The sequence below is a fragment of the Chiloscyllium plagiosum genome, chromosome 5 (assembly GCF_004010195.1).
Source record: "Chiloscyllium plagiosum isolate BGI_BamShark_2017 chromosome 5, ASM401019v2, whole genome shotgun sequence".
Taxonomy (NCBI): Eukaryota; Metazoa; Chordata; class Chondrichthyes; order Orectolobiformes; family Hemiscylliidae; genus Chiloscyllium; species Chiloscyllium plagiosum.
The window spans coordinates 18,863,773-18,879,317 of record NC_057714.1 but is presented as its reverse complement, the minus strand read 5'-3'; the positions used below and the strand labels follow the sequence as shown (position 1 = coordinate 18,879,317).

General features: G+C 39.0%; 1 protein-coding gene across 1 annotated transcript in view; it reads right to left on the bottom strand.

Annotated features, from left to right (window-relative positions):
* Positions 1-15,545, bottom strand: part of LOC122550233 (triple functional domain protein-like) — a 561,659-nt gene that overhangs the window by 150,505 nt on the left and 395,609 nt on the right. Inside the window, exon 33 of the mRNA XM_043690993.1 lies at positions 14,752-14,851. Coding sequence (XP_043546928.1) covers positions 14,752-14,851 — 100 coding nt within the window. The remainder of the gene's footprint in view (positions 1-14,751; positions 14,852-15,545) is intronic.

Here is a 15,545-nt window from a genome sequence, read left to right as displayed (position 1 = left end):
TTATGTAATATTTCTGAAATAAGGTCTCCTTGCATCCAAAATACAGCTAGGTAAACTGACAAGGAAATTTTAAGCACAACCTTCCAACAATTGCAACTTTCACTGTAATGAACAACTCCTCAAATTAGATGAGGCATTTCAACTGGATTAAACTCAACATAAAAGGTCTCTGTTTTACTTTTGTCAAAAAATAGAAAAGCTTACTTTAAACATTCACAATGCATTTTACCTGAACACCTAATGGATTCTACAGATACTGCATCCATCAGCTGACAAATAATTTCATATAACCAGGAATGTTTTGTTGTCACACCAGTTGTTTTTCACTTGCTCGCTGCAATTTGTGGTTAGCACTTGGAGAATGATTGTGACCCTTGATAATGACTGACCCTGACTTCAATTAGAAGGCTACATTTTACTAAGTGAATAAAATACAACCTAGCTCACAAAGCTTTCTGATGACTCACTATTAACTTATGGCGAATGTTTTGCTTTTGGTTTTGCAAAAATATCATCATGACAAATTAGTGCACTTAGGCAGATTTAACTGAATATGTGACATTCCATAATCCACAGTCAATTTGTAGTGTGGTTGCAAATAATTATCATGTTCAGTGTTTAACAAATAATAGTATGTCTTGATTATTTTGTATGGTGTGAAAACCATAGGTACTTTGCAATTTTATGAATTAATGCTTTTTGTCTGTCAACAGCTTGATATTTTAAATTGTTCAAACAGAAAATTCATCCATCAGTTCAGATAGTATATTTAGTAAAGTTAGAATTTTTATTTTCAATCAACTATTAAGCAAAGTTGATCAAACTTAATTTAGAAAAGAGATTATATAACTAAACTATACTAATAAAAAGGCCACAAACAGTATAGATCTACATCTTGATTTGCCCTCTACATTTTACTACAGTAAAGAAGACTTCAAATGTTGTGCTATTTCAAGTTAAGATATTGTCCAGTTCCTCCATGCTTTTCACCTTACCCAACATTGACACTTTGCTACACTCTCCAAAAGTTCCTAAATGACCAGCATTCATGATTGGGACTCAAAAGTAAAATGAAATGGAAAAGTCTATTAAATACCAAATTATCTTATTATGATCTTCTTCAAGCACATGCCAAGTAAAAACATTAAAAATATCTTTTTGACTAATCCAGACAAAATGAAAGTAGATAATATTGTATGTAAAGCAATTTTAACAGAAATTAAGCTGAACAGAATCTGAAGTTTTGCAACTCAAGTTTAGCAAATTTAGACATTTTAAAAAAAGATATTTAAGATATTTATGCCATTAGGTGCATAAGTACCAACTACTGAAAATTGATTTAAATAATTGTTCTAACTCCCTACCAACACAATTCTGGAATGTTACTTTTTTTTAACAATAAAACAACAAGAGATGCTTATTTACTGAAGAAAAAGTCTTGAACTTGTGTAATCTTTAACACCTTACACAGAATTTTATTTTGTGTCAGGCCTTTCTATTCAAATGTTATTCCCTTTCACATTTTATCCAAGAATTGTATAATTTCTAGAAGAATTTTCTTATCTCTTCCAGGAATATTTAACTTTACTAAAATGTAAGTCACAGAATGTTCAATGGAGAATGACTGCATTCAGAGAAAGAGCAGGCCAGCATTCACGTATACAGGAATTTGATTATGTTTAATGTTTAAAACACCCAAGAGTAAAATTCCAATGACAGAATCGAAAATACAATCAACTGAATAGTATTGTTAGTGTACCTTAGAATTACCAAATACTTGGAGTTTTATTTCCTAATTTTTAAAATAATTGTGGCACAAAGCAGAGTGTGTCTCTTATCAGAACAGAAAGTAAATTCTGCATGCAGTGACAGGGACATCCAAGGGATTCCATGCAACATTAATCACTTGTAGTGTTACACCCATGCAATCTTACATCACTCGTGTGCAGTCAGATCAGAATCCAGCTCTGAAATCACAACGTTATTCTTAATTTCCTTTTAAGTAACAATAAATATTTCTGAAAAATCGACTATAGTCAACCATATACAGATTTTGTAAGCATTGTTGATCCTGCTTTCTTCACTAACACAATCTTTTTATTAACATTTTATCTGTTATTTCCTGTCATGCATTCTGCTGGAATACCTGCTCCCTCTGTCGCTAATAATAATGATGGATAGAAGTGCTCATTTTATCCCAGAGGCAAAATTCTTCTTTCATCAACTATACCAAAAGTATACAAAGCTGAATGACTTTTTCTACAATTGATGACTTTTCACCAACACAGCTATCAGCGACTTTTGCAATCTCATATATTTTTTGTATTAGATGTTATGCCTGAAATGGAAAACCACTGCTGGGAATTATGTTTTGGGTTATTTGTTTTTACAACAGCTAAGATGCAATAAGCTAATCAAATACAAATGCTGCACTTTTGATACTGGCTTAGAAAGCATACAGTTTAATTCAATGACTAGCTTATGCTGTATTGCAAATTGAATATACATAAAATTTTAACTTCACTTTAAAAAACAGAGTAGTAGTAAAATGGACGAGTTGGACTGAAGGGTCTGTTTCGTGCTGTACAACTCTATGAACCTATCAAGAGATTTTTATGCTTTACTATAGTAAAACACAGTTTAGATTTTGTCATTTCTACGGGCTACTGTAACACAGTAATTTATATTCCTGGATTAGTGACGCAGTAGCAACAATAGTGAAATAAAAAGAGAAAGTGCAGGAAATACTCAGCAGGTCTGCCTGTAGCTACTTAGACAGAAAGAAAGTTAACATTCCAAGTTGATTACCATACATTATATCTAGGAAAGGTTAGAAATGTCAGTTTCCCAGTTCTGATGAACGGTCACAAAATCAGACAGTGCAGGAAAAAACAGATCTGCCGGCATCTTTAAAGAGAAAACAGTTAAAATTTTGCATCCTGTGACTCTTCATCAGAACTGAAGACAGCTTGGAAAGGATGGAATTTATGCTGATGGGGTGGGGGGGAATAGAGATATAGAGAGACAGAGAGAAAGAGATTGCTGATGATAAGCCACGAGAAAGATAATAGCTCAGTGGAATGCTAACAAGAAGTGTAAATACTTGAAACTGGTTTGGCTGTGCTGGGAGCAGCCCATACAGGGCATGAACTGGGAGTATGGGGAAAGGGAATAAACAACTCAAAGGGAATAACTCAACATTTTGTCCTGAAGACTGTGAAGGTGCCAAGGCAGAATATGGAGTATTGCTACTCCAGCTTGCGTTGAGCCTTGCCAGAGCACTGCAGTAGACAGAAACACTGGCATGGAACACTGTGGTCTGTTGAAGTTACAGGCAACTGGAAGCTCGCGATCATTTCTACGAACAGAGCGTAGGTGCTCATTAAAGCAGGCATACAATCTGTGTTTCCTCAACGTAGAGGCAACCACATTGTGAGCAGCAAGGACAGTGGACAGATTGAATGAAGTGCAGATAAAGTTGTATCAGGGACCTTGAATACTGAGGACGGAGGAGGTAAGTGGACATGTGTTGCACTTTCTGCAATCGTATGGGAAAGTCTCATGGAGGTGTTAGGAGCGGAGGATAAGTGGCCCAGGTTGATCTGCAGGGAATGCAGACAAGGGAGGGAGGTGAATTTGTGGTTAGTGGTGGAATCCCACTAGGGTTAGTAAAAATGATAGCTTATGGTCCTACAATGTAGAAGCTGACCATTCAGCCCATCGAGCCCACACCAATCCTCCAAAGAGCTTCCCACCCAGACCCAGACCCCTACCCTCTCCCTGTAACCCTGCATGTCCCATGGCTAATCCACCTAGGCTGCACATCCCTGGACATTACAGACAATCTAGCAGGCAAATCCACCCATCCTGTACATCTTTGAACTGCGGGAGAAAAACTGAGAACCTGCACGGAAAACCCATGCAGACATGGAGAATTTGCAAATTTCACACAGACAGTTGCCACAGGCTGGAACTGAACCTGGGTCCCTGCCACTGTGAAGCATCAGCACTAACGATTGAGTCACTCAGTGGTTTAGTTAAAAATAAAAAAAATCTGTTTCACTCAGTCCATCATGATAAATTTTAGCCTATTGAAACACAAAATTTTGTACAAATTTGCTAACTGGTTAATTGTTAATATATTATTTTATCTTTTAAGATGTGTATTTTGTAAATGAGGGGAGATCACAGAAATTTCAAAATTAGAAATTCTCTCACAAATTGATGAACAAAATTAGGTAATTATTTGACACACAATTTTAAAGACCATATAATTAGCGCAGGCTTATCTGAGTGCTGGAGTTTGATTAGATAATACCCTGACAGGGAAGAAAATGTAAATGCAAGCAGTGGAAATAAAGATCATTAGTACATATTTATATTTTATATAATTTGATTATAAAGACATATACAGTGGAAGTATTAACCACGGCACAAGAAACTTACCCAATTTTGATGAGGCACAGCTAATAAGCTCAGAAGCTGTGTCACAGACTCCATACTTCTACTTGCACTTCCAGCTGAACTGTTTAAATCCTCCATTTTACACTTGTATTATTCAAAATCTGAGATTGTTTTAAAGACAGAGTTTCACACACACACTGGTTAGGCTCTTCTGCTTATTTTCTAGCAAAGAGGAATTATGTTCATGATCGAGAATTCTAGGTGCAAGCGAGTACTGTTCAAATTCCCTTCAGATTCAAAATATCATAACTGATTAATTCAATTTCCAACTGAGGGCACCTACTGTCAGACAAGAATAGTGCTTGATGAATACTCTAAACTGCTGCACCAATAAAAGCAGAACAGTTTTTCTTACCTCCAGCTAATGGGCTGGCATTAAAAGCAGTGGCTGCCTCCTATCATTTTAAGACACAGCCTATTTAACATATTAATCACCACAAAAGATATCCACCAAACCGTTGATTATATTTGGACAAATACACCAATATGGCAACAGATAAAAGAAAATTTATTGTAGTCCTGATTTGGGTGTAATCTCCAGTGCAGCACATATATATTGAACTAATTAATAGGGCTGATGCAAATTGATACATTGGCATAGTAAAGGTGAATTGCTGTTTCCAATTGTATCTCCAGAAGTAGGAGAAAGTGAAGACTACAGATGCTGGAGGTCAGAGTTGAAAAGTGTGGCGCTGGAAAAGCACAGCAGGTCAGATGGCATCCGAGGAGCAGGAGAATGGATGTTTCAAGCATAAGCCCTTCATCAGGAAGACAGATTGATTCAAATGCTGGTTGAGATTTTCAGGTCAGTCCAGATTAAAGGAGTAAAAGGATTCAATCAGGAAAGGGTAAGTGAGGGTTGGTAGTCACTGATAGACCACCAGAAGTGGGTGCCCTCTTCTGTGCCTCGATAATGAAAGCAAACAACCCAAAGCTGTCCTTTCAGATGGTAGTCTCTAGCACTTCAAGGACTGCCAGTTTTGCTGCTGAGCAACTGAAGCATGCAGGGTTTGAATCCTAAATTTACACATGCAATTAAGAGTCTGAAGTCAGTTTTAGATACTTAAATTATATATCTAACTAACCAATAGGGTCAGCAACACATTTGGGGCCAGAATTGGCATGCATATGGATGCCTGTCAAAAAGGGACAGCTGATCAAATTTTATACCAGATTATTTTCTTCAACTCAATGCAGTTAGGCTTCTTAACTTACAAAAACAACTAAGTTACACCTTGCTCCTCCATATTTCAAAAGTTAATGCAAAAAATTGTATCCCATTCTCATAACCAAAACTATTATACTCTGTCACATAACCTGATTTTTAAAAACAATTCCAATAAACAGATGACATTCCAATGAAGAGGGAACAGTTAGAGGTATCATATTCATACTGCCAATGCAGAGAAAAATAACATTGAATATATTAACTGTTTAATTATAGGAGAGTCATTCTCAAATTCATCCTATCACTATTAAAGATCATTTCTAATATTGATTTATAATAGGCAATAGTCATACATCAGATTCATGAATGAAATCTTCAATTTTATTCTAAATTTTTCTGGCTTTCTAAAATATAATATAACTGATCTTAACTTGACAAACATACTGCCCAAGATTGAGGTAACTAATTACCTAAAAATTAAACAATAACTCAGCAGAAAAGGAGGCCATTTGGCCTATCTTGCCTGTGCTAATTTCCCTGCTTTTCCTTGTAACATTTCCCCTTTAATTCCCTTTTAAAAGGCTTATTGAAATTGATGATGTTGGAATCTGAAATGGTTGGCTGATGCCACCATGGCACAATGAGAAACTTCTGAAAAATGCCACACTCGATGAGATAAATGGAAAACTAAAACACAAAGGCCCGGATTCTGCGGCAATCATGACAGTTAAACCATAATCAACTGTTGTCATTACTGGGTTGAAATCCCAGTTGAAGATTAAGGAGAATTCCAATGTTCCTGATGACTATATCTGCAGACTTTCCAAACAGACTGGAACTGCCATTGTTTTAAGAGCTTGGATGGAGAGGAATTTAAGAGTGTACAAGAAAAGATTCTTATTCAGTACGTAGATGTGCCCACTAGAGAAGGAGCAAAACTTGATCTACTCTTAGGAACTAATGCATGGCAAGTACTCAGGGGTCACTGGGGTTGCACTTTGGTGCCAGTGATCATAATCCTATTTGTTTTTAAATATTTATGGAAAAGGATAAATCTGATCCAAAAGTTAAAATTTGAAATTGGAGGAAGGCCAATTTTGAGGGTATTTGGCAAGAATGTTCAAAAATTGATGGGGGCAGCCATTGCAGGTAAAGAGATAGCTGGAAATGGGAGGCCATCAAAAATAATGGGAGTCAGGAGACGGAATGTTCCTGTCAGCGTGAAAGGCAAGGCTGGTAGGTGTAGGGAATGCTCGATGACTGGAGAAATTGGAGTTCGAGTCAAGAAATAGAAGGAAGTGCAAGTCAAGTAACAACAGCATGCATCAAAAGAATCCCTTGAAGACTATAATGGTGGTAGGAGTATACATACAAGGGAAATCAGGAGACATGAAATAGTTTTGGCATTTAGGGGTAAGGAGAATCCAAACAGATTCTACCATTAAGGATAAAAGAATAACTAGGGAGAGAGTAAGGCCGCTTCAAGAATAATAAGGCCGCCTATGTATGGAACCGTAGGAGATGTGTGAAATACAAAAACAAGCATTTTGCATCAGTGTTTACTGTGCAGAAGGATATGGAAGCAAGAGAACTTAGGGAAATAATTAGTAATATCTTGAGAAGTGTCCTTATTACAGAGGTGGAGGTGCTGCATGCCTTAAAGCACATAAAGGTGGATAAATACCCCAGAATTTTGTGCATAGCTCAGGAAGTGATCTCCTTGCTGAGATATTTGTATCATCGATAGCCACAGGTGAGGTGCTAGAAGATCGGAGGTTGGCTAACGTGGTGTCATTATTTAAGAAAGGTGGTAAGGAGAAGCCAGGGAACTAAAACTTGGTGAGTCTGATGTCAGTGGTGGACAAGTTGTTGGAGGGATTCTGAGAGTCAGATTTACACGCATTTGGAAAGGCAAGGACTGATTAGGGATAGTCAACATGACGTTGTGGATGGGAAATCATGTCTCACAAACTTGATTGAGTTTTTGAACAAGTGACGAAGATGACTGATGAAGGCAGAATGGTGAATGTTGTCTACAAGGGACTTCAGCAAGGCATTTCATAAAGGTTTCACATGGTAAACTAGTTTGCAAGGTTTGATCACATGGAATACAGAGAGAACTAACCATTTAGATACAAAATTAGTTTGAAGATAGGAAACGGAGAGTGGTGGTGGACGGTTGCTTTTTGGATTGGAGGCCTGTGACCAGCTGTGTGCTGCAAGGATCGGTGTTGGGTCTACTGTTTTTTGTACTTTGTATAAATGATTAGGATTTGAATATAGGAGGTATGGTTAGTAAGTCTGTAGATGGCACCAAAATTGGTGGTATAACGGACAGCGAAGAAGGTTACTTCAGAGTACGATGGGATCTTGATCAGATGGGGTGAGGAGTGATAAATGGAGTTTAATTAGGTAAACATGAGGTGCTGCATTTTGGAAAGGCAAATCAGAGCAGGATTTATACACTTAATGGTAAGTTTCTGAGAAGTGTTGCGAAACAAAGAGACCTTGGAGTGCAGGTTCATAGTTCTTTCAAAGTGGAGTTGCAGGTAGACAAGGTAATGAAGATGGTATTTGGTACTTTACTGAGTATCGGAGTTGTTCCGGCTGGTCAGAACATTGGTGGAGCCACTTTTTGAATATTGCGTGCAATTCGGGTCTCCCTACTGCAGAAAAGATGTTGTGAAAATTGAAAGGGTTCAGAGAAGAGTTCCAAAGACATTGCCAGGGTTGGAGGGTTGAGCAATACAACGAGGCTGAATAGGCTGGGGCTATTTTCCCTGGAGTGCTGAGGCTTCTTATCGAAGTTTATATCATCACGAAGGGCAGGAATAGGATGAACAGCCAAGATCTTTTCCCCAGGGTAGGGGAATCCAAAACTAGAAGGCATTGGTTTAAGGGGAGAGGGAAAAGATGAAAAAGGGACCTAAGGGGCTAGTTTTTCATGCAGAGGGTGCTGTATGTATTAAATGAGCTGCCAGCGGTGGTGATGGAAGCTGGTACAAAACAACATTTAAAAGGCAACTGGGTGGTATTAACACAATAATAGACAGATGGCTTTTATACAGTCCAGTAAAATTTGGCAGTGGAATTAAGTCTGTGGAATTAAGGAAGCAGGGTTGACAGTCATATTAGAAAAATGCCAGCGTAAGAAAGAGTACGGTTTCAGTGGATCTGTGGCATCAGTGGCAGAGTGCAGTAGTACCAATCAGTAACTGCAGAAATGCTGTGGAGAATAAAAAAAAAATCTACATAGTTGATTTTGAAAGTGCAGTTATAAGTGAATTTGGTTCATTATTTGGGAAGTGGTTAAAGGATGGAAGGAGAATTAGACCTTGGAAAGGATATGTGGGTGCAGAGGGAGAGGAGACCTGTGACTGGTGCAACAGAAATAGTAATAACTTGTAATGATAAGGTAACAGGGTGGGTGTTAATATGGATTTGAGAGAGATTCAGGATGAATATAAAAGCAATTAACTCAAAGAAGAGAGAATATGATAAGATTAGATGAAGGCTGAGGAGTCATTCTATGCAGAGATACAGGAAAAGAAGCAGTTGGAAGATTTTTAAGTGGACTTATCTAAAGTATCCCAGAATGTTGTGGGATGTAAGGGAGGAAATTGCGAGACCCTTTACAGAAATCGCATCATCTATAACTACTGGGGAGGGTCCTGATGACTGGAGGGTAGCTAATATTGTACCTTTGTTTAAGAAGGGTTGTGAGGAGAAACCAAGAAACTATAGGCCTGTGAGTCTGACTTCAATTGTGGGTAAATTGTTGGAAGAGACTACAAAAGATAGGATTTATGGACATTTAGAGAGGTAATAATTGATTAGGTATAGTCAGCTTGGTTTTGTGAGAGGAAAATTGTGTCTCACAAACTTGATTGAGATTTTTGAGGAAGTTACCAAACAGATTGATAAGGGCAGAGCAGTAGACATTGTTTACTTTGATTTTAATACGGCGTTCGATAAGATGCTGTATGGCAGACTAATCAGTAAAGTTAGGTCACATGGGATTCAGGGTGAGCTTGCCAATTGGATACATAATTGGCTTACCAGCAGGAGACAGAGTAATGGTGGTGGAGGGTTGTTTTTTGGCGTGGAGGCCTGTCACCAGCAGTGTTCCACAGGGATTGGTACTGGATCCTCTTTTGTTTGTCATTTATATAAATGATTTGGATGAGAATGTAAAAGGCATGGTTAGTAAGTTTGTGGACAACAGCAAAATTGGCGGCATAGTACAGTGAAGATGGGTTTTCTGAGATTACACAGGGATGTTGATCAAATGGGTCAATGGGCTGAAAAGATGGCAGATGGAATTCAACCTGGATAAATGCAAAGTATTGCATTTTCATGAAACAAACAAAGGTAGGGCTTATACAATTAATGGTAAGGCCTAGTTAATGTTATAGAACAGAGGGACCTAGGGATGCAGGTACATAATTCTTTGAAGTTTGCATCACATATAGACAAGGTGGTTAAAAAGGCAGTTGGCATGCTTGCCTTCATTGCTCAGTCCTTTGAGGATAGGAGTTGGGAAGTCATGTTGAGGTTGTACAGGACATTGAGGAGGCCTCTTCTGGAATAGGATATCCAGTTCTGGTCGTCCAGTTATAGGAACGTTATTATCAGCTGGAGAGGGTTCAGAAGGATGTTGCCAAATATGGAAGGTTTGAGTTAAAAAGAAAGGCTGGATAGCCTCGGACTTTTTTCACTTGAGTGTAGGACGTTAAGAGGCAACCTTATAGTAGTTTATAAAATAATGAGCATAGATAGAATTAATGGTAGCTGCCTTTTCCTTAGGATGGGGGATTTCAAGAGTAGGAGGCATGTTTTTAAGGTGGGTGGAGAGAGATTTAAGAGAGACAAGAGGGGCAAATTATTTCCACAGAGGGTGGTTCGCGCTTGCAGTGAACTTTCTGAGGAAATGGTTGATGTGGGTACAATTGCAATGTTTAAAATACATTCAGATAGGTATATGAATAGGAAAGGCTTGTAAGGATATGGGCCAGAAGCAGGTAGTTGGGACTATTTTAGTTTGGGATTATGTTCAGCATGGACTGTTGAACCAAAGGCTCTATTTCCATGCTTTATGACTGTATGACTTGGGAGGTTTCTAGAGAAGAAATCATTGGAAGGATGGTTGAGAATGAACACAAGATCACAAGAGATACTAACTGGAAGAGACGTTGTGATCCCTCAAGTCTGCTTCATGACTCAAAGTGATCATTACTGATTTACTGCCTCAACCCCGACTTCCCATCCTTTCCATATTTTCCTTGATTCCCTAAGGCAATAATGGAGCATCCACATTCTTGTGGAGAAGAAAGTTCCAAAGATTCAAAACTCTTTGAAGAGTGGTTTCTCCCCACGGTAGTCATTCTATGCAGAGATAGAGGTCCATTATTAGACCTTTTTCTACGTTTATACCCTCATTTAGATACCCAGCCTGCGGAAACTGCTTCTCTGTCTTTCCTGTCAAGCTCCTTCAGAATCTTATGTTTTCAACTGAATCACATCCCATTCTTCTAGTTTGTAGGCACAAGCCTAAATCACTCAGCTTAGTATTACTCCCAGACATCGGTCTATTGAACCTCTGCAGGACTGTCTCCAATGCGTACAGAGGAACCTCGATTATCCGAACGAGATGGGCGGGCAGTATTTTGTTCGGATAATTGATTATTTAGATAACTGATTCAATGCGTCTCCTCTGGGATTCGGAGTTTTCTGAAGTTTCTTTTTTCCTCGCTCTGTCTGCCTTGCTCCCTCTCTGTGTCTCAGGGTTTGTTTCTGAGCAGAGACACCTATGTGTGAGAGGCCTGCAGCATTGCTGAAGCCTTTCCCCACTGCTACTTCACTTCAATGGGATTGACAGAGAGAGCACTTGCTATGTCCGCTCCCTGTTCAGGAGACTAGGCAGCAGCACACCTTGCACACCCCCTCCTCCGCTGTGTACTTTCAACTCTCCACGTTTCCAGCGTCGGATGGAGTGAAGCAGCCAGAAATCTCTTATCTCATCTCCCCAATGGGACTCCAGAACAAAATGTTGCAACGGAATGGAGACGGCAGCCAGACTGGACACCAACAGCAAAACTGCCATGGCCTTTGGGGGTTGAGTCTCAAAATAGCACTCAACTTTTTGACAAGTTCCCACTCTACACTGTACAGGACAATGTTGGAGAGATTATCCGAGGAAGGGGGGTTTAGGGTCCACCACTGTGTAGAACTCGAGGGAAAGTGTGGGGAGAGGGAGAGAAAACGGGCAGACAATCATTTGGAGACAGTGCCTGGGCTCCCATCGATGTCTAGAACTATTTTTGGCAGCATTTCAGTAAGCAGAGTTCACTTTTAATCATTGTAAACAAAAGGCACGATCAGTGTTGGTAACACCTCTTTGATGGGGTAAAAACAATGACTGCAGACGCTGGAAACCAGATTCTGGATTAAAGTGGTGCCAGAAAAGCACAGCAGTTCAGACAGCATCCGAGGAGCAGGAAAATCGACGTTTCGGGCAAAAGCCCTTCATCAGGAAGGGCTCTTTGATATAATGTTTCTATCAGGATCTTGAGATCTTCTTCAGATAATCCGAAATTTGAATAATTGACATTTGGATAATCGAGGTTTCTTTGTATATATTTCCGATAGAGACACAAAATGCACAAATTACGTCATGTGTAGTCTCATCAAAATCCTGTAAAATTGTAGCAAGGCTTCCTTATTGTTGTTTCAATGAATCCCAGCATAAAAGATCCAAAATCACTTGATTAAGCAGAAGCAAAGAGCTGTGATGACTGGTTGTTTCTCAGAAAAGGAAGGTACATAGTGACGTTCCCCAGGGATCAATACTAGTAACACTGCTTTCAGTGTTTTCTATGGAAGACAGAGATTGGCTTCAAGAAGATACAAATAGACTGGTCGAATGGACAGACACAAGGGAGAGAAGTATGAACTGATGCATTTGTGTGGAAAGATGAGGAGAGGTAATTTAAAATAAAGAACAGAATTTTCAAGTGATTGCAGAGCAGAGGGATCTGGGCACCTAAGTGCACGAATTGTTGAAGGTGCTTGTGAAGGCTGAGAAAGTGGTTAGTAAGGCATATGGGTTTCTGAGTTTTATAAATTGATGTAAAAATTATAAAAGCAAGGGGTTGTAGTTAACTTTTATCCGACACTGCTTTGGCATGAAATTGAGTTGTAGTAATCTACCTAAAGGCAGGTCTGCTGCTCATTTCTCAAAGCCTTGCAGTTTTGCATTTTCTGCTTCCCCATTTTCAATTTCATAGAACAACAGGATGTCAAGAAAGAAGGGTAATTTCTCATTATGCCCCACGTGTGTGCTTAAATTAAACACAAGTCCTTATTCCACCTGAGCGCAGCTGTTGTCCCCTGAGATTTTAGGATTTCTGCTTTTTCCAGGGAACATTCCCTGGTTCTGTTGGACGTGGCTCACAATCTTAAGCATAAGACCACTTTCCAGGGCTGGAAGAACATGCAAAGGAGCAGAAACAATCACTCAAATGATCACGCTATCCCATGAACACTGTCGAGTTCTAGATGCCGCATTTCAGGAATGATTGTAGAGGATGCAGAAAAAAATGACCAATGGTTTCCAGGATGAGAGACTTCAGTTACCAGAATAGATTAAACAGGCTGGGCTGTTCTCCTTAGAGTAAGGAAGGTCATGGAAGAATTTATTCTTTCAAGAGGGTAATGAATCTGTGGAATTCTTTACCACAGAGCTGTAGTACTGGGTTGTTACTTGTATCAAAGAGTGAGATAGACATATTTTTAATCAGCAAGACAGTCTGATGTCTTGAGTAAAAGGCAGAAAAATAGAGTCTAGCATTATCAGATTAGTTATGATGTGGAGGTGCCAGTGCTGGACTAGGGTGGACAAAGTTAAAAATCATACAACACCAGGTTATAGTCCAACAGCGCTCTGAAAGCTTGTACTTCCAAATAAACCTGCTGGACTATAACTTCTTGTTGTGAGAGTTTAACCTAGATCAGTTATGATCACACTAAATGGGGAACAGACCTGTTGGGCTAAATGGCCTACTTTTGCTCTGACATCTTAAGGTCATTCAGTTTTGAAAAGGATTTTGGTGTTTCTGCTTACTGCATGCAAATTTACTTCTCTGGAAGATCGCTCATGCAAAGTTTAGCTTTGAAGAGTTTGTTATGACTGCATCTATGTTAAGTAACAACTTCAAAATGCTGAGGAGCTTTTCTGACTCTAGAAGAATTACACCGGCTCTGTTTTCTGTTCTTGCCAAGTGTCCAGATATACGGAATCTCCTACTCACTTCAATAAATCAGTAGCCAGAACCATAATTTGCTACTATTTTCTTTAACCAATTATGACGTTTCAACCATCATCCAACTTAACTCAATTCAAATAAAGAACAAAATTGGCACTTCCCTTTTCATCTGTCTCAACACCATATCCAACAGCATTCTTGTTAACCACCTTCCAGACATTTTTTGAAGTACTTTAATGCTTTTAAAGCTTCATTCAACTGAAACGTTTTGAAAATGAGAGCCACAAGAGGGCTTAGGGAAATAAGATGCCATTATGAAACTGGAAGTTGGGCTTTCAACCATTTAAACATCTTTACTTCCTGTTACAGACTAAGAATATTAACCTATACCGAACCTACTTTGCTTTCCTACAAGTCGTATTTTTCTCTGTGAGCAACTGAAGGTAATACAGTGCAATCAGCATTTCTTTTTTGCATACACCTTTTCAACAGCCACACAATAATATAAACTATTATTTTTAAGTAGTTTTTATGTTGCTGCAAGCAATACTTGCTGATATTTTACATGGAACCTTCCCCTTTGCAGCACGTCAGTGGCACTTTCACATTAACTGTTCAAGGTTTGTACTGACATCTTTGTAGCAAAATGAACATTAGGTAAGTGTAGCATTTCAGTTTCTGGTTACAAGTTTATCTATTTGAAAGGCTAAGAAATTCGACCTATTGGTTAATAACAGCATTTTTAATTATGAAGAGTACTATTTCTCCAATCAATTGTGGAGCTAATCCACTGCAATGAAATCTAAGGGTCAATGCTTAGTATTGGTTGATTAGAAACTACAAAGTATAACCTACCTTGTCACTGTCCAGAGTGTTTTGTGATGTCCGTGATGCAATGGAGATTGTGTCTGGTTGACTGCTTGCATCTCCCTGACTGTCTAGTTCTTCTCCATCCCTGAAATAAAATAAAATGTCTCATCATCTTTCATACTTCAGATAAATATTAATAATGACTGTGGTCTTTATTTATTGTAGATCTCTCACTATAGTAATTTGTTTATTGCTGTCACAAATTTACTTATGAATGTACAAACATAAGAATTAGGTGTCAGCCAGTCAGCCTACTCAACCATGCAACAGGATCACTGCAAATCTGATTGTGACCTCAGGTCCACATTCTCACCTATCCCTGATCATCACCAACTCCCTTTTTAGTTAAGAATCGATCTGCCTCTGCCTTAAAATATGTAATGTCCCTGCCTTCAGCAATCTCTGGGGAAACAGAGTGGCTAAGATTCACAACAGCTGGAAATGTGTTGCTGGAAAAGCGCAGCAGGTCAGGCAGCATCCAGGGAACAGGAGAATCGACGTTTCGGGCATAAGCCCTTCTTCAGGAATGAGGAAAGTTTGTCCAGCAGGCTAAGATAAAAGGTAGGGAGGAGGGACTTGGGGGAGGGGCGTCGGAAATGTGATAGGTGGAAAGAGGTCGAGGTGAGGGTGATAGGTCCCCTACCTATTATCTTAGCCTGCTAGACAAACTTTCCTCATTCCTGAAGAAGGGCTTATGACCGAAACGTCGATTCTCCTGTTCCCTGGATGCTGCCTGACCTGCTGCGCTTTTCCAGCAACACATTTTCAGCTCTGATCTC